Source organism: Cloeon dipterum, chromosome 2 (assembly GCF_949628265.1).
Source record: "Cloeon dipterum chromosome 2, ieCloDipt1.1, whole genome shotgun sequence".
Classification (NCBI taxonomy): Eukaryota; Metazoa; Arthropoda; class Insecta; order Ephemeroptera; family Baetidae; genus Cloeon; species Cloeon dipterum.
In genome coordinates, this window is record NC_088787.1 from 11048225 (window position 1) to 11066294 (window position 18070).

Consider the following 18070-nt stretch of genomic DNA (forward strand, 5'->3'; position numbering starts at 1 on the left):
CCAAACTTTTTGGGAAAACCCTTCGTTGTGGAATAAAATAAGATTTCCAGTAGGTAGACAGTCCTCTCAATTTGAAAAGTATGCCAACTGAACAGTCACTTTCTAAAAATAATTTAAAATTAAAAATTACTACCTAGGTAAATTTTGGCTTTAACTAAATCATTAGAGATTGGTTAATATGAATTGCAACAAGGATTTTCTGGGGTTTTGCAACAGCAATCCTCTTTAACAAGGAGTTTACCTAAATTTAAGTCATACGCCGTTGGATAGATTTAGTCGAGACGAGGACTCGAAAACAGCCAAAATAAAATTTCCGGGAAAATTGAAAAATTCATATTTTTATCACTTTCTGCGGATTTCATTCGATTTCTGCACATTCAACTTTTTCCGTCAATATTTGTTGAGCCAAAAAATAAAATGTATTAAGTTTCTCTCTTCAGTATCAATCCTCTTTAGCACTTTCGCACCTGCAAGGGGTCCGGGCCTCCAGGGGCCCCGGGGGTTGCGACCGAAGAATCGAAGCCGACACGAGACGGACGGCGCATTTTTATTTGTGTGTTCTTCGGGGTGTAAGGTGAAAGAGCCATTAATTTTGCCTATCCCTGTACGCAAGGCCTGCTGAGGAGAACATTCGAGTTAGCTGCATCGATCGGGGGAGGAGGAGTGCTCGCTCCCAACCTCTCTCTCTCTCTCTCTCGCTCTCGTGTCAGCTGATGCGAGCGAACGAGCGAACGAGTGTCGGTCGGGCCGAACGCCGCGGATGCCTGGCGTCTCGGGCCCGCACGCAAAAATGGGCCAATCCCCCCGGCGCGCCACCGATGCCCCTCGAAATTCGGCAATCGGGCTCGACCCAGATTCCAGGGCTCACTTTTAAAGCAGCTGCCGCCGAACGCGCGCACCCACACCCATCCATTCTCGCCTCTCTCTATGTCGTTGTTGTTGCAAATCTGCGCTAAAAGAGCGCCCCTAATGAGGTTTCAACCTAACTCTATTTATCTTCCTACCGAGTTCCCGAGAATTGCGGATGTGCCAGGTAAAAAAATTAGAAAGAAGTGTTCTTCCTCCCTCCGCCCCGCAAATAAAGATAAAAAAATGTACCCCGTGTTACCGCAAGAAGTATTTTATTTAAAAAATATATTGGATCCCTCCTGCGAATTAAATGACGATTGACGCCATTTTTGTGGTAACAAAATGAATTAAATTGTTGAAAATCTGCAGCAATTTTTAACAAACATTTTGGCTGTCTGTAAATCAAGCCAAATAATTTTTAATAATTAAAAATGACATCATAGTTCATATCAGAGGGCCTGTAAATTGCCTTTATACGTACAGGGCAATGATTTTTAGCTCTGACAAGTGGTTATTGAATTTTTTGTTGGTGAAATTTAGCAAAAGATCATCTGCTAAAATGTGCAATAATCAAATCAGGAACAAGTATTGTACTACATAAAAAGAAAAATGTCAGATTTTGTCTTCAATGATTTTTTACTTCCTCTCGTTAGGATCTATCCAACAATGTTCGAATTATGAGGTAAATTTCCCTGTAGACGAAATAAGACAAGTCTTGATTTAAAATAAAGAGACAAATGCTCGCCGCTTTATTGGCGTGCAAAATTTGTAATTAATTTTTTCAAAAATTACAGTGACTTGTGAAAACTCTATCAAATTTAAATCTATATAAATAATTTTTCGGTTGAATAATTTTGATTTATAGCCTTCTATGAATTCAAATTAAAGCCACCTCATGTATTTAATGAGATAAAAAAAATCAGTGGCGTCGCAACGTCGCAACCATCGCTGGCATGACATGTGTGACTCATTTCGTGAATGACCAACCCGAGCCGTTTGGGCGTGCGGAACGCCCCGCGGGGGCACCCTAATTTTGGGCCAGAGGCACCTGTTGCCCCCTCTCTGGCGTTCTCCAAAAAGCCGCCTGCGGACTCACGTCCGCAGGAAGCCCACCGACGGCCTCATTTTCGTCTTCCTCCGCCGTGCCGTCGCGATATTACGCGGCTCTGCTGGTGCATGTCTTTCTCTTTGCAAAGCAGCGCACCAGGTTAGCAGGTTATCTTTCGTTCGAGCGAGTGAGCGAGCCCAGAGTGGCGAGGCGAGAGCGGAGGAGGGATGCCGCCGCTCGCTCCCTAAAGTGTGGGTGGATGTTCGGCCGCCGGGCCGCGCCTGCTTCTGCCATCTGCCGGCGCGCTGAGCGAACACGCCGCGGGACGGACGGACGCGTGCGTCGACCCGGCGTACTAACCTCTGCAGGACAGGTGAATTTGGGTCAGCTGCCCGTTCTCATACGCGCATTTCAGAAACGGGGGAAGCCGAAGCCGCTCTCCGGCCCTAGGGGTGCAAAAACTGGTTCGCCTGCACGCTCGACACACGACAGTGATGGAGGGCGTTTTCGACTAGCTGCCGACTTTTTTGCGACGCATTTAATTGTCTGTTCCAGAGTGACAATGTAAACACCAATCCGCACCAAACACTACAATGCCTCCAGCAAAAAGTACAAACTGAAAAAAAAATGTGTATAAAGTCTTGCATAACATGGGGTTTTTCATTTATGTAAGTTTGACTAATGTAGAATGGAATCGATACGGAAAGATTCGAAAAATTACAGTTTCCGCTGGGTTACACATCTCGCCAGTTCTTATGAGAATCCCATATTATGGAAAACTGTATAAATCGCCGCGAAAAGTGTAATTTTCCAAATTTACATGGCCTCTACATGTTTAATGGTTTCAAAAACTTCAATAGGATTTCACGAATTTTCCATAATTTCAATATTAATGCAAGCAATATCTTGAAAACACCAAAGTAATCGAAAAACCATCACAGAAAATCTGTTATTATAATTCTTTCTTCGCTCCACGAATTCTTTTAAGGCCTGGAGTAGGCGAATTTTTCGAATTTTTCTATGATGACTGTGTATAATAGTGTAGGTAGCGTAGCTTGACATGTGGCATTCGCGCCAAGCGCCATTTTCGAATTTCAAAATGTCTCCCGCAATGACGACGCACGCGCCATCTATCAACAGTGGTACTAGTCGGTCACTCCCACCAATCTTTCGTTCAGCTGCCGCTTGATTGTACCAAATGTAAGTGCTCACATTTTTAGTCAAATTTGGCTAAAATTATTATTATTTAGACTCATCGAAGGGCAAAAATAGAATCTTAAATAAACGATGTAGGAAATGCAATCGTTTTCTGGTCATTTTCAAGTTCATTCCCACTAGATGATGTCGGATGAAAATACCGTCGGCCATGTGATTGCTACGTGTATTTAACTGCCCGGCATTGCTGCTTTATTAATTGTAGTTTTTTCCGCTTTTCCAACGGGAAGCCCGCTAATATCTCACTAATTTTGGCCAAAGAAGATATTATCTCCATCCTTCCAGTGCCACTAATCATTTAGCCGAGCGGCCGAGCTTTTGTTTACATGCTAACAGTCGCGTGTTTTTCCGCAGCACAATGGCAGATGTAGAAAAGAAGTCGAAGCCCAAGGCGCCGAAAGAGAAGAAGGCGCCGAAGGAGAAGCCCGCCGCGGCGCCAGCAGCCGCTGAGGCACCCAAGAAGGTGTCCAGGAGGCCGCTCAAGAGGCACGGTCGCCTCTACGCCAAGGCTGTCTTCACCGGCTACAAGCGTGGCTTGAGGAATCAGCACGAAAACACGGCCCTTCTTAAGGTAGAAGGATGCCTGAACCAGCTAGACACCCAATTCTATGTTGGAAAGAAGTGTGTCTTTGTCTACAAGGTAAGCAACCGAGAGTTAAATTGTTTTAAGGCCGTGTTTTGGAGGGTGCAACACATAAACAAGAGCCATGCGTTGTTTAGATTTTATAACAAACATCCTTGTGTGTAACTTATTATAATTGTAGTTGATCACAATTTCAGTGTTATCTTTTTGATTTTTACTCGTTTTGGTTTTCGACAAACCTTTCTTACAATAGAATCGAGTTGAACCTGTGGTTATTTGTCACAAAATTCATTATACTTTAAATTTCAGGCGAAGAGGAAGACCAGGGTGCCCAACTCTAACAAGAAGTCGAAGGTTCGGGCTATCTGGGGCAAGGTGACGAGATCACACGGCTGCAGCGGTGGAGTTAGAGCCAAGTTCAGACGCAACCTCCCGGCTAAGGCTATTGGACACAGGATCCGCATTGTAAGTTTGCGTTCTTCACATCTTCACTACTGTGACGCCAAACTTAACTGGCCAGACACCCCATAAAGACCTAAATTGAATAATTGTTGAGAGAAAGACTTGTGTAAATCTTGCCTGTATTATTTAAAATTTTTTTGAAACCGGCCAATATTTTAGAATCAGATTAAATAGTTAAAAATATTGTACAATGATTGGAACAAAATCAAATCGTATCTTGGTGGCATACATGATCCTGTCTTTGAAATGAAGGTCTGGTTTTCTAATTTGCAAAACTTAACTTAAAACTTAGTTGTTTGCCTCCTACAAATTGACGTACTTGATAATTAATATTGCTGTCCCAAAATGAAATTAATAGCTGTTTGCTCCGATATTTATGTGCTGAAATTTCCTGAGCAAGCCGCTGAGTTCTCCCGGAGAGTAAAAACTCTATAACAATAGAAAAAACTTGGTAGCTCTTCTAGAAACATTAAACTTGTGTGCCAAAAAAATGCAAACAGAACAACTTTCAGTTCTTAAAAATATTTCAGTCCAAAATATTTTTTTTTTGCCGCTGGGGTTTTTAATAAGAGAATACTGGATTCGTTTTGCTCTGGCATACAGATTTTCCTCTAAATGTGTTCACTTTTGTGATGTTAACATGGACCACCAGTCCAAATTTTTCAATCTAGTGCTGCTTTTGAGCAATGGACAGTACAATTTTAGGCGAATCAATTTTAAAATACAATTTTCGTTAAAACGTCATAATTTTTGCTAAATTTTCTCCTCACGTCATGACTAATCAATTGACGGATCATTTCCAATCATTCTAAATTCTGGATGGTTTTCTGGCACCCCTTTTGTTATGTTTTTCTTCTTAAATTGATTGCCTACAAAGTTATTACCATCATAGCAAGTAGAATTGACCATATTTTTCATTTTATTTTTTTAATTTTCGAAATCAAAATTAATTAATCGTTAAAATAATATCATTCATAGTACATAGCTTCAAAAATTTGCCAAAATATTGCTCATAAGTTACCACAAGAATTAGTCACCCTATAGCTAATAAATACAAAGTTTTTCAGTTTATATCATTTTGGAAATAATTGGAAACCAAATATTAGTTTTCAGGGGTCCTGTTCTATTACATTAAAATATTTTTGGTGGTATAAATATTAAAAATGCGTCTTTTTTGTGCTCATTTTCAAGATTAAAGCTTGAATTAAACATTCAAATTTTAATTTTTGACACGTAATTTAATTTTTGATCGGTTTCAACTTCACATTGACCAATAGCTAATCATAAATTGGTTTTGGTGTTTGGTGCGACATTTCTTTATTAGTGCATGGCAAATTACTAAATTAGTCATCATCGTTGAACAATTTGATTAAATTTTAACTTGATTATTTTTCGCTTTGTTGCAGATGCTGTACCCATCTCGGATCTAATTGCTCTGCCCTGTTCCAACTTTAATATAATAAAAAACAAACAATTCTTCACAATAATCTCTCTAGTTTTTATTGTTTCTAACTCCACCACAAGAAATTACTGGATTAAGTTACAATATTTACTGCTTAGTTATTGATGTAAATTTTATAATCGTAATCGACTAAAAGTTACAATTTTCAATTAATACAGTAGAATCGGATAATCAAACAATTCTTTGTCGTTAAAGTTGTTTCACAAATCATACTACCAGTAATTATTCCATTCCATTAATTGCCTTCCGGATAAATTTGCAACTCTGGCACAATGAACGTGTCGGAATGAGATCAAGGTCCACACTCGCACAGTTCAATTACAGGGAAAAAATGGCCCCAAGTGAATTTGAATAGGACACGATTGGAAACAAAGGGAGTTGCTGATGGGTGATGAGCGAAGCGTGACGTCACCGAGGGAAGCACCAAGCGATATTGAGCATCCTTATCCAGTGGACTGGCCGGTATTGTTTCGTCTGCGTCACTCGGCACGTTCCCAGTCACTCTGTGGCTCTGAACATTGGTGCGACCAGTGCACCGCATTAATTCTAATTTTAGATTTTAGGTGGTCCTACGCGCTGGACAGTAGATACACGTGGAGCACGAGAGGAGCCAGCAGAGTTTACTTTTCGTGCCATCTGCGAAAACACAGAGGGAGGCCCTTGCGAAATCCGCACTGATAAACGCACAACACTTGGTGAGTATTAGTTATTTTGTTTTGTCTGTCAGGACTGATTTTCTGTCACTAAATCTGTTAAAATGTGAAGTAGAAAATTTTAAAGTCGTTTGGGACACAAAAAAGTTGTAAAATGGATCGACAACTTGTAATTTAGAATTATTTTCGATTGGACCAAATCTAAGCAAAATTTGCCAGGCATAAAATTTTGGCTCCAATTTTTTGCTGTTATATTGGTGACTATTGATTTATATCGTTTCTTCTCCCAGAGGAATTTAAAAGGAAAAAAGCAGTGTCAAGCCATGAAGCCATGAGAATGAAATAGAAAATTTTCATCGTTTCTTTTTAGAGATAAATAAACTGGTGTCTCTCAATCCCTTGATGAAACTGATGCGAAGAGCCGCATGACCAAAACGAACAGAGGTCAAGAGATTGTGCAATAAATTTTGCTCTAAATTACCTCGATTCAAACAATGCAAACACGCGTCATTTCATTAATTATTTATCGATCCACAAAATACTCACTAGAATTCATTTCACCGATGTTACATATTATTATGTTGCGCAAATGCGTGTCCACTCTCCTTCCCTTTTGAATGAGTCTAATGATTTCAAACTTATTTGAGGAAGAAAACTGGTAAATATTGAAGAAAGGATAAATGCAAATCAGCCAGGATATTTTATTTATTTTTGTTCAGAATTAAAGAATGAATTTAAATCAGGGTTTCAAAAAACCTTTTATTTAAAGAGGTTTGATTCTGAAACCCACCGATAACAACCTCTAAACTAAAATCGGTGAAACTGCACAGGAAATATTTGAGAAAAGTGGCTGCAAATAAGTTAGCATGCTCTCCCTGCTTGAAATCTTATTTTTTCCCAACAAAATGCGTTTCCCCCAAAATGATTCATCTGGTTATCATCATGCAATGGATCTTATTGAGAGGAATCGAAATCTGCCATAAAAAATAAAGTCACACATTGTAAATTTTGGATAAAACTGGCAAAAGATTTTTTTATAATTGCACTTGTAATTAAATTGCAATTTGGTCAACTTTCTATTGAAGCGTACAATTCTAATAATTTCCAATTCACTTTACAACAAAAAAAAAACGCAGAGCCCTTCTAAAAACTGATTTTTTTTCTATAGCCATGACCAATTTCTTGCAGTTTTTGGCAAAGAGATGTAATTAAAAGAAAACATTATACTGCTTATCCGGAATTTCGAAATGAGGAGTTGGGTGACGTGTGCTGTGTGGCGAGAGCATGTGTGTCCAGACGAAATTATGTTAAAATAAATCTGATCTATATTCCTTGCAACTCGCATAACATTTTTATAAAATATGCCCAACAAATAATTTCCTTGGGCAAGAAATTTCCAAAATTTAATGACGGTGGTACAAAAATGAAACCTTGCTTCTTTTTTATTTTAAAGTCTTATGTATAATTTTCAGTGAAATTATGACCTTGAAATTTGGTCACCGCAGACGGAGGGAACGATGAACGAACTAATCGTTGCACAAGCAGCTTAAAAATACGACCACGTGATATTTTGTTGGGCCAATAAGTCGAACGGTCCCTCGTGCTAATGCGATTATTCGCGTTTCGATAAAAAAAAAATAAACAAAGGAGGGTTGTCGGAGCGAGGGTTCGCCTCTCTCGAAAGAGGCTCCGGGACGGCTGGCCGATTCACCAATTCAGATTTATGCACCATCCACTCGCTCTCTGTGCGCGAATCTCACTTGCTAATCGCGCGGCTCGACGGTCGCGTCCGTCTGACGCCGGAGAAAATCTTCATTGCACATATTCGGTTTTTGGACGAACGATTTTCAGTTGCCATGGCGCTCCTCCAAGGCCACTTTCGCTGCTCTAATTGTAACATTCAACTCAAATAGTTATTTTTCTATATTAGGCTGTCTGCCATGAAAGAAGATCAATAAAGCTAAAAGAAAATAGATTTTATTTTTATTTCTGAGCTGCTATTTAAAGCCGAGTTGCGTTTAGTCACCCCGTTGCTTGTTTTGATTCGATTTTTTTTACTCATAATTAGTCATTCGCCTTCCCAATTAAAAAACTTCTCGTTTTATTTTATTTAAAAATATTTAAAATTCCTGAAATTGAGTGGTGCAGGACAACAACAATTTGCCTTTAACATTGTTTAGCACACCTTGACGGCGCAGAGGTCAATTTTGTTGTGTCTTGAGCGTATACGCCCAATCGCGATGCGCATGCAAAATTCATGCCGATCCATTCTGCGATCAGTCAAAATGTACACAATGCATATATAATTCTTTTGACTAAAGCAACAAACAAATCATTTTGGAATCACCGAACACGCGGGTCCGGAAATGAATGCCCAAGCACGTGTGAATCGCCTACGAGCCTCTAGTCACGTAAACATCGTATTTTATGCAAATTTTTAGGGGTTCGTTTTGCTAATTTCCCCCAAAAGGACCTCTGCTCTTTCAAAATTCAAATCTAAAACAGCCAACAATTGTTCATTTGCCGAGTTTGCAACAAGTGGAATTTGTATTTATAAAGGGAAAAAATGGGAAATTCTCTACTTCCTCCCTAATGACCATTAACATTTTAATAATAATTTATTCACCCGTGGAAAATAGTTGTTAATTAAATTGAATAGGAGTTAATTCTGTCAACACGTGATTGCATGATTTGTGGCGACTAACAAGCTGTTACGTGCGGGTGTGCGCGCGAAATGAACTGAAAATAGCGCTTGTTCACCCCAAGAGTCTAAAGCCTGCACTCCCGCGCCACACCCAAAGCACGTTTAATATGGCTTATATTAATTTGCTCGGGTATTACGCAGCAACAGCACAATAGGAAAGTCAAACTGATTTATTGAAAATGAGCACAGCTTGTGAAATTACTGAAATTACAAATAGGTAGAGAGAATAATGTTTTCGTTACATCCGCTGACCCAGTTAGTTAAGTACAATTTTTAGCTATATACCGTCTGTGAACTTGCGCAAAAGTCTGATTAGAGAGGATTCATCCTTCTAAACACCAGAAAATCGTTCATGCCAATGCACAAACTAATTCCTATGTATTTGCTTCTTAATCTTTTTTTAGTTTTTCAAGCTTAAGAATAAATTTTAAACAAATTGTTCGATTTGTTTAATAGTTAACCTGAACAATTTCTAACTTTTTTGAATAATAGTTCATGGCTTTCATGATCACTCTAAATTTTTATAAACGGACAAAATGTATATTAAGAGAAAAACCTACCCCTAAACTTTGAAATATTTGGTAATCATCTTTGAACAAAATTAAAAATTGCAAAAAATTCACACTGTCTGGGGAAAAAGGGATGTTTCTTGCTGGTTATTTCCGGACAAAAACTGGACAGACAAAACTGCAAACCGTGAATAATTATTTTCTGAATTGTTCCTGCAAAAATATAAATTTATTAAATGTTTAGAACTCTTTCACATTGTCAGCTGCAAGCTGTAGTCAGCTGATAACAATAATTCTATTCAGTGTAACAATTTGTTGGAAAATTGAATAATGAGAAGTATGACATTGACACGTCAACTGAATATAATAATATATGCTACATTCATTGTGGAATTTTTCACTATAAGCATTTTGCGCTTCATTTGACACATTTGAGACACAATAATAGCGGATAGTGTATGCGAAAGTATCTGGGATTGTTTTCCTTGTTTTTGACCTGAATAGAAGGCGACTGTTGATGACGCTTTTGTACCGATTTTGACATAAACTGTTGATTTGTCATACTGCTAGGCGGGCTCGAGTTCCATTTTTGCGAAATCGGCAATATTTTTTTGTAGAAATTAAAGTTCTCGTGTAGAGAAAATTAGTCAGTTTACACGGCTGTGCCAATTTTCGATATTCAAATGTCCAACACTTGTCTTTGTTCCACCAGAAATCCAATGTTTCAAGGAAGAACTTTTTAAAATTTAAAGAGCAGTTATAGCGAATTTTGACGGAAATTCCGGGTGTCAAAAATTATGAGTGGCCCTTAATTTTCTCAAAGCACATCATAAGAGGTGAGGAAAATGCCAAGTTTGAGGCTCGGGGTTCCCGATTTTTGGTTGGTTCTATCTCAAAAACCCCTGATAATGAAAGTTTGACAGTAATTTTTCCTTTTATCCTGGAAAAGTTTTAAATTATTCAAAGGCCATCTGTTTAGAAACCTCGATTTTTGATGGTGATATAGCCCCTTTCGATTTTATTTAGGTTCAGGGCTTAAATAAACCTCGTGAAATTCTGCTCAAGTACCCAAAGTTTCAAAGTAGCAATCTTAGTTTGAAGTTCAAAAGCAGCTCGAAGCTGATAAGCTGTGCGTGAGCAAAAAGAATGAGTAAATTCGGTAAATTCCAATTTTTCACGTCAAAATTTTTAATTGTAACAGAATCGGACCATTTGAGATAAAGTTTAACCTTCAGGGTCCGATCCTGATGTTAAACACGAAAATATGACCTTTGATTCAAATAATTATTTTTGCTTATTGAGACGGCTTCATACAAATAATTTAAGAGGGGATGAAATAAACTAAATTTAAACGGTTTTTTCGGTTCATGAAACGTTTGGTGGCTCAGAATAGAAGTGTTTGAATTTCATAGCTGACGCAAACGGCTTTTATTTTATTATTCATTGCTGTTTTCATTATTATTTACAGAGGAAGGCGTGAAGCGTGTGTGTTGTGTTTTGCGCGGCACGGTGATCGATCGGGACCGGGGTGCGTCCGCGGCAGCAGGGGCGGCCGGACACGTGAGGCGGCGGAGCACGGGGCCGGCGCCTTGCTCCGTGCAACGTGACCGCGCCGACCATGTGACCGCGGCGGGCCAATCGGCGGAGGCGCGACGTCAGCGGGCCGGCGGTCACGTTGCGTGCGGTGTGGGCCGCCGAGGCACAAGGCAGCAGCAACACACAGCCTAGTCTTAGGTCCTGACAGTGCCAGCAGCAACCGATTCGACAGCGTGGAGCTGATATGCTGATAATACGCACCACCGGCCAAACCGACCCTGCCGAAGGATGAGCGGGACCGAGATGGGAACCAGGTCGCCGCCGCACGCAGAGAAGCACACGGTGCACTGGTTCCGAAAAGGGTTGCGTCTGCACGACAACCCCAGCTTACTCGAGGGCCTCCGCGCCGCCACCACCTTCAGGTGCGTCTTCATCCTCGACCCCTGGTTCGCCGGATCCTCCAACGTCGGCATCAACAAGTGGAGGTAGGTTCAGTTTCCTCTCAAAATTTAAAAAAAAAAATTAATAAAAATGAAAAAAATATATTTTAAGTGATTAAATATCACAAATTTTTCTGCATATGTATTTTTAAATTTTTATTTCAAAAAATTTTCCCCGCGTCCCGTCAGCCAGCAGGTGTCTCAAGTGCGTAGTACGGCGCGCCGAGAAGGTTCGCTCCTACGTGCCCGCTGCCTCGCGCCTTTTTATCCTATAGCTCTCGATATTGCCGCACGGACTCTAATTTTAAAAGCTGTTTTCGTCGGTGTTCAGAGTTCACAACAGACGCGCAGTTTGCCAATTGCAAATCTGTCTGGTTAATTTTAACGGGCTATCAGGATAAAATTAGACGGCAGACTCGTGGGAGTGTTTCTGTTTAATTATTTTCACGAAACACGTGAAATTCGTTCAAAAATTCCGTGTCCCCGGGGGCAGTGAGCAAAATGGAGTCGAAGGTTAGCATTTCTTTTGCGCAGTTATGTAAAGTGCGCCCCTCTCTCCCCTCAGATAAAGAAAGCTTTTCGCAATTACGCAACCTGAAATCTCTTTGATGGAGTAGGTGTGACAGATAAATATTGTTTTTCCTCATTTAAAACATTTTTCGCCAATATGATGAATTTATTTTCACTGTCCCAACAAAATCAATTCATTATATTATATTAAATATTTTTGTGAATTTTTTCAACTAGTGTTTTGCCATACACCTTGTTATTAGCTGTATTTAAAAAAGTATATAATAAAATTGATTTATTAAAATTTAATAAAATTTTCTGTCTTATATTGGGAATAAAGTATAAATGAAAACAGACTAAACTTCATCTTCGTTGTTCTATTAAATTCGTCGTTTTAATTCTCGACTATCGACATCAACCAGTACGCCTAATCATGAGTAAACAATTGAAATCAATACAATATAACGTCACAACTTAAATTACAAAAAACTCGGTCATAAAAATTTCAAACACTTAGCAAATATCACCCACCTATTCATGAGGCAGTTAAAACGACGAATGTAATAGAACAACGAGGATCAAGACTATTTTCATTTATTCCCAATATGAACACAACCTCGAGCGGTCGCCTATTTTTAAAAATTTCTCAGTCTTGTTTGGCGCAGAATATATTATCTTTTTGGGGGAAATGCCTAAAATCAGTGGATTTTCCAACGGTTTTTTCATGCAAAAAAACGGTGCATTTTTGCGCATTTGCAAAATTGGCAAACCCTGATCATCTTAATTGGGGAGGATTTTAACTGAGAAAATTCAGAATTTGAGAGCTGTCATTTACGCCAGAACGATTTTGCGAATTCGTTTTGACTTGTAATGAATGCTGCTAAAGTGAGCAGAAAATATTCCAGACGCATTTTAAAAACGGCAATACTCAAAATCCAATCGATCTGAAACTTCCACTGTTCTATTTATCATTTTTTTATTTGTTTCCTAATTACATGCATATTAAATTTAAATTCAAAATTACCAGAGGTTCATATTTATTTTGAATGCCGCGTCATTTTTTTTAAAAATATGTAATTGTGTATGCATGAAATCACTCTATGTATGAAACAAACTTGCAGATTCCTCTTACAATGCCTGGAAGACTTGGACCGCAGCCTGCGAAAACTGAATTCGCGCCTTTTCGTGATCCGGGGCCAGCCCGCAGACACCCTGCCAAAACTGTTTAAGGTGCGTTAAACATCCTTTGTAGCCGGCATTTTATTGGTTTATGCGATTTATACTTTTCAAACCGAGTCGCATTCCTTTCCTATTAGCTTACACCGCTGTCATATCTTGTACAGTTTTTTCTATGGGTTCTTTTTCTATCGCAATATTCCGCGATCCCCGATAAGCTCCACGCGTTATATAAAATATCAGTTGACCTGTTATCTACCTTCAAACTTAAAAAAAAATGATAAGTCAAATGAATTTCATCAGGCAATCTCAATTTAAAATTTCTTGTTCAAAACCATGATTTTTTTTTATTGAAAATAAATCATTTTTAAAATAATTAGGAATGGGGCACAACGTGTTTGACGTTTGAAGAGGACCCGGAGCCGTTCGGTCGCGTCAGGGACCAAAACATCATGACCCTGTGCAAGGAACTTGGTCTGTCGGTCGTCTCGCGCATCTCGCACACGCTCTACGACCTGGAAAAGTAAGTAAAACTCGCCGACGAACGAGGTTTGTGGCACCGGTGGCTGATCGCCAACCTTGCAGAATTTTAGAGAAAAACAACGGCAAACCTCCGCTGACGTATCACCAGTTCCAGAACGTGGTGGCCTCGATGGAGTCGCCACCGCAGCCCGAGCCAATGGTCACCCTGGACACCCTGCGCGGCTGCTGGACGCCCCTCACTGAGGATCACGACGACAAATACGGCGTGCCGTCGCTGGAGGAACTAGGTTTGCAAAAATACCACACTGGGTTTTTGTATCTTGAAGTGAAAATAAGAAAAGTTAGAATTTTAGATCCTTTTTTAAGAACGTGTTTATTTGTGAACAATAAAAGTGTTTAAAAAATTAATTGAGAGCATTTTGAAGAAGTTAATATTTTGAGTAAATTAATTATTTCTTTCATTACGATTTTGACTTTTCTCTTGACACAAAAATTTTCAGAAAAAATCTCTTCTTGCATATTTTTTCACCCGCTAAATCATTTTCTGAATGCTAATTGTTAATTCTTATTTTGAATTGTGGGAAAATCTTACTAACAAGAATTTTATTTCTTGACAAATTACTGAATTTTGAACAACAAAACTTTACTTTCAATTTTTTTTCTAATTTTCAATTTTTCGTTTGTGGCCTTGCAGGTTTTGACACGGAAGGGTTGTTGCCGCCGGTGTGGAGAGGTGGAGAGTCGGAGGCGTTAGCCCGGCTCGAGCGTCATTTGGAGCGCAAGGCGTGGGTGGCCTCGTTCGGGCGGCCCAAAATGACTCCGCAGTCGCTGCTCGCGAGCCAAACAGGCCTTAGTCCTTACCTCAGGTTCGGATGCCTCTCGACAAGACTTTTCTACTACCAGCTGACTGATCTCTACAAGAAGGTAACTTTAGTTTTGCCTGATTAAAGTTATAAATCTGATTATTTTAATTAAAAGATCAAAAAAGCTGCACCTCCGTTGTCGCTGCATGGGCAGCTGCTGTGGCGGGAGTTTTTCTACTGCGCCGCCACGAAGAACCCCAACTTTGACAAGATGGCAGGCAACCCTATTTGCGTGCAGATCCCGTGGGACAAGAACCCAGAGGCGCTGGCCAAGTGGGCCAATGTGAGAAAAATCGAATACGCCACACGTAGCATTTTTCTAATTTAATATTTTCTCCTTCAGGGCCAGACCGGATTTCCCTGGATCGACGCCATCATGACCCAGTTGCGGGAGGAGGGCTGGATCCACCACCTGGCCAGGCACGCGGTCGCCTGCTTCCTCACAAGGGGCGACCTGTGGATATCCTGGGAGGAAGGCATGAAGGTTGGTTTTTTAGACAAAATTAAAAACTTACATAAAATTCATCTTTTATTTTAACATCAGGTGTTTGAGGAACTTCTGCTTGACGCCGATTGGTCAGTGAACGGGGGCATGTGGATGTGGCTGTCGTGCTCCTCCTTTTTCCAGCAGTTCTTCCACTGCTACTGCCCTGTTCGGTTCGGCCGGAAAGCAGACCCCAATGGCGACTACATCCGGTAAAAATCGACACAGAAACTCGGCGGCAGTATGCTTACTTTCCGATTTTCAGGAGGTATTTGCCTGTACTGAAAAACTTCCCGACTAAGTACATCCACGAGCCGTGGAATGCGCCGGAAGCCGTGCAACGGGCGGCCAAGTGCATCATCGGCAAGGACTACGCCGTGCCTATGGTCAACCACGCGGTCGCCTCCAGAATCAACATGGAGCGCATGAAGCAGGTCTACCAGCAACTCTCCAAGTACAGAGGAGCAGGTCAGCCTTTATTTCTGCATTACTAAAAATTAGAACCGTCAAAATTTGAATAGGCGCTCAAAATTTTTGTACCGAGTTATGTTCTCAATTGGGATCCGAATTAGAGGTCGCGCAAGTATGGCCGCTTCTAGGATATTTTTGCTAGAATTAAATGTTAGTTATTTTATTGTTTCAATATCTTGAATTACAAATCACTAAATCTCGAAAACAATTTTATTACACTGTCCGCATTAGCTGGAATACCCTGGCAGCCGCCATCTTGCCTGTCTGACCGCAGAGGCAACATTTCACCCCACTTTGAGGATCTCATTGAATTTTTCCAAACTATCAGTGAAACTGGTCCAACCATTCCGTATTAGTGTGTAAGAATTTGCGCAATATTTCTCACAAGGAAACTTTTTTAGGATTTGAGGGTTTAAGCTTTTGGCGAAGTTATTGAAATCTTGTATTGTCTAACGAGTTAAGAGATATATCCTATGGGGAAATTTTTGATTCGTTATTCCGTTTATGGGAAGTTATGGAGCTCCTGAGGATTTAAATAGGGAAATCATTAAAAATCGAATTGCGAGACGACAGAAGTTTTCATTCAATCGTGGTGGTAATTTAAAGGTCTACTTGACAAGACAAATCGACCGGTGGGTCATTTTTACTTTCCGGAAATTCCCTAACTTTTAGACTTTTCCCGGGAAATTTGGAAATAGTCTAAACCCGAATTGAGATAATTTAAAAAACCTTTTTAGGAAATTATACCAGGTTAATTTTTGTCATTTTAGATTTAAATATTTTTTCGGTTGTAAAAAATTGCGTCTGCATATAAAAATATGAAATATCATCAGCTCTCAGAATATGTTTAGATTTTGCTCTACAATTTACAGTTAAAAACTTACAAAGACCAGAACTTACCCTGTGGGTATAATTTATTATTGTTTCTGGAATGTCAAAAAATACCCATCAATCAATTTGTCTCACTGAACAGTGTCTGCCAAAAGAATTTCAGCTAAATTGAGCAAAAACCGTGATTGTCATAAAACCTCAAAAAATTGATTAAATCATCAAATCGAGAAATTTCCACTGCCGCACGTGGTTCACATTAGGAAAGGCTTTCACATATAAAAGTAAATCGTCGGAACCTAAGAGTTTTCTTGTTAGTGTTTGAAGTTTAGAGCCTTTTCCCAGAGATAACAACTCTGTTTTGGGGGCTCTTTTAGTTAACTTCAATAATTTTTCATTAAAATATTAACTAAAAAAATCATCTCCTGACACTAAATCAACCTCCTGCGTTTCAAAAATGAAACGATATTTGGTTTAAAGCACTAACCGACCGTCAAGCCAAGCAGTGGCGCCTTTGTTCCCGGCGAGAACTAATCAACCAATCATAATTGCGATTTTACAGGTCTATTGGCGACGGTGCCGTCGTCGCAGAACGGCGTGATCCCCAGCGAGACGCCGCACAGCGTGACGACCATGTCACAATCAGGGTCGCCCAACAACATGAACCTGAAGCAGTCGTCGTTGTCGCCGCCCAAGGACAAGCACCGCAGCAAGTCGCCCGGCGCGCCGATGCTGCCCCCTGCGCGGCCGCAGCAGCACCACAAGTCCAACCAGCACTTCCAGAAGCAGAGCGGCATTTAGTGATGATGATGATGCCGTGTCGCGTAGTTCGCCCACTTTTCTCAAACACTCATAGACTGCGTTGAACCCAAAGAGCAGCGAACTCTATCTATTTTGGCAATTCGCGCATCCAGTGGTTTTGATGTGCTGGCACTTAATCCCTCCCTCCCTCTCTCTTTTCCTTATTTTTCGTGCTTTTGTGTCATGAATGCATTTTGTACGGACCCTATATCGTGGATAACAAAGAAGTCTCCGTTAAAATGTGCAATTAATCACAGTAAAGTTCCTGTCATTGGACTCGATGTCAACACTAACTGTCATTTTGCCAATTCCTGGTGGTGCATTTAGGCACTGCAAATTAAACGCATATGTTTCAATTTTGTTTCTGCATTGAGGAATTCAAATGTGATGTCGTTTATAAAAGCGTTTAAGGTGCAAGTAGGGAGGCTACAAAATATTTTTAGATCTATATTGTGTAAATATCGATGACCATACTGCTAATCTTTTCTGTAAGATAAACAAATAAAGATGAAATTCCAAAGAGACAAATGAATTTTTCTTCTTAATTCTGACACTGATGATAAAAACCAAAATACATCAAGTGTAAACCTATGGAAAATATCCCATGCGAATTTTAGGAATTTTAAATTCGCAAATGACGTCACTGCCACGTTTCTTTCCGATAACTTAAGCCTTCACTCAAATGCGAAGTAGCATCAATACGCAAATATGTAGAGAACTGACGTCTTTCCCGTTCCATTCCAAGAATTTGAATAATCTGCACTGAATTTCATTCTTAACGGAGGCCAAACACGTACATATGCGGACCGCTGCTGACTGACGCAAGTTTCAACAAACGACCCGGAAATTCAGATGAGTTGCATCTTTCCTGATTTAATTCATTCATTGGAACAAGGAAATGTCAAAGACGAGCAATGAACATGACGGAAAACAGCAAATTCTTGAATGCAATGAAATACTTATGGGCACGCACATTTGGCGCTAAAATTTGAA

The 18070-nt window shown here is 39.9% G+C and overlaps 2 protein-coding genes across 2 annotated transcripts; both read left to right on the top strand.

The window, feature by feature from the left end:
• The first annotated feature begins 2953 nt into the window (after positions 1 to 2953).
• On the top strand, positions 2954 to 5644 carry RpL35A (ribosomal protein L35A). The gene is made up of 4 exons (XM_065477896.1): positions 2954 to 3097; positions 3467 to 3752; positions 4005 to 4160; positions 5564 to 5644. Exons 2-4 carry the CDS (start codon positions 3471 to 3473, stop codon positions 5585 to 5587), a joined length of 462 nt encoding a protein of 153 aa, XP_065333968.1. The 5' UTR covers positions 2954 to 3097; positions 3467 to 3470; the 3' UTR covers positions 5588 to 5644.
• A 453-nt stretch (positions 5645 to 6097) lies between these two features.
• LOC135936251 (cryptochrome-1-like) lies at positions 6098 to 17605 on the top strand. Its single transcript, XM_065479006.1, has 11 exons — positions 6098 to 6314; positions 10954 to 11506; positions 13093 to 13201; positions 13528 to 13670; positions 13733 to 13917; positions 14325 to 14554; positions 14609 to 14776; positions 14837 to 14977; positions 15038 to 15189; positions 15243 to 15445; positions 16839 to 17605. The coding sequence occupies exons 2-11, from the start codon at positions 11310 to 11312 to the stop codon at positions 17075 to 17077; spliced, it is 1767 nt and encodes a 588-aa protein (XP_065335078.1). The 5' UTR covers positions 6098 to 6314; positions 10954 to 11309; the 3' UTR covers positions 17078 to 17605.
• Positions 17606 to 18070: the final 465 nt, after the last annotated feature.

What these genes read in the sequence shown, in the direction of transcription:
- LOC135936251 (XM_065479006.1), top strand. Translation starts at nt 11,310, where the DNA reads ATGAGCGGGACCGAGATGGGAACCAGGTCGCCGCCGCACGCAGAGAAG. An exon ending in GTCGGCATCAACAAGTGGAG is followed by an intron (nt 11,507 to 13,092) that starts GTAGGTTCAGTT and finishes ACAAACTTGCAG; the next exon opens with ATTCCTCTTACAATGCCTGG. An exon ending in CTCCAAGTACAGAGGAGCAG is followed by an intron (nt 15,446 to 16,838) that starts GTCAGCCTTTAT and finishes GCGATTTTACAG; the next exon opens with GTCTATTGGCGACGGTGCCG.
- RpL35A (XM_065477896.1), top strand. Translation starts at nt 3,471, where the DNA reads ATGGCAGATGTAGAAAAGAAGTCGAAGCCCAAGGCGCCGAAAGAGAAG. An exon ending in AGTGTGTCTTTGTCTACAAG is followed by an intron (nt 3,753 to 4,004) that starts GTAAGCAACCGA and finishes TTTAAATTTCAG; the next exon opens with GCGAAGAGGAAGACCAGGGT. An exon ending in TTGGACACAGGATCCGCATT is followed by an intron (nt 4,161 to 5,563) that starts GTAAGTTTGCGT and finishes GCTTTGTTGCAG; the next exon opens with ATGCTGTACCCATCTCGGAT.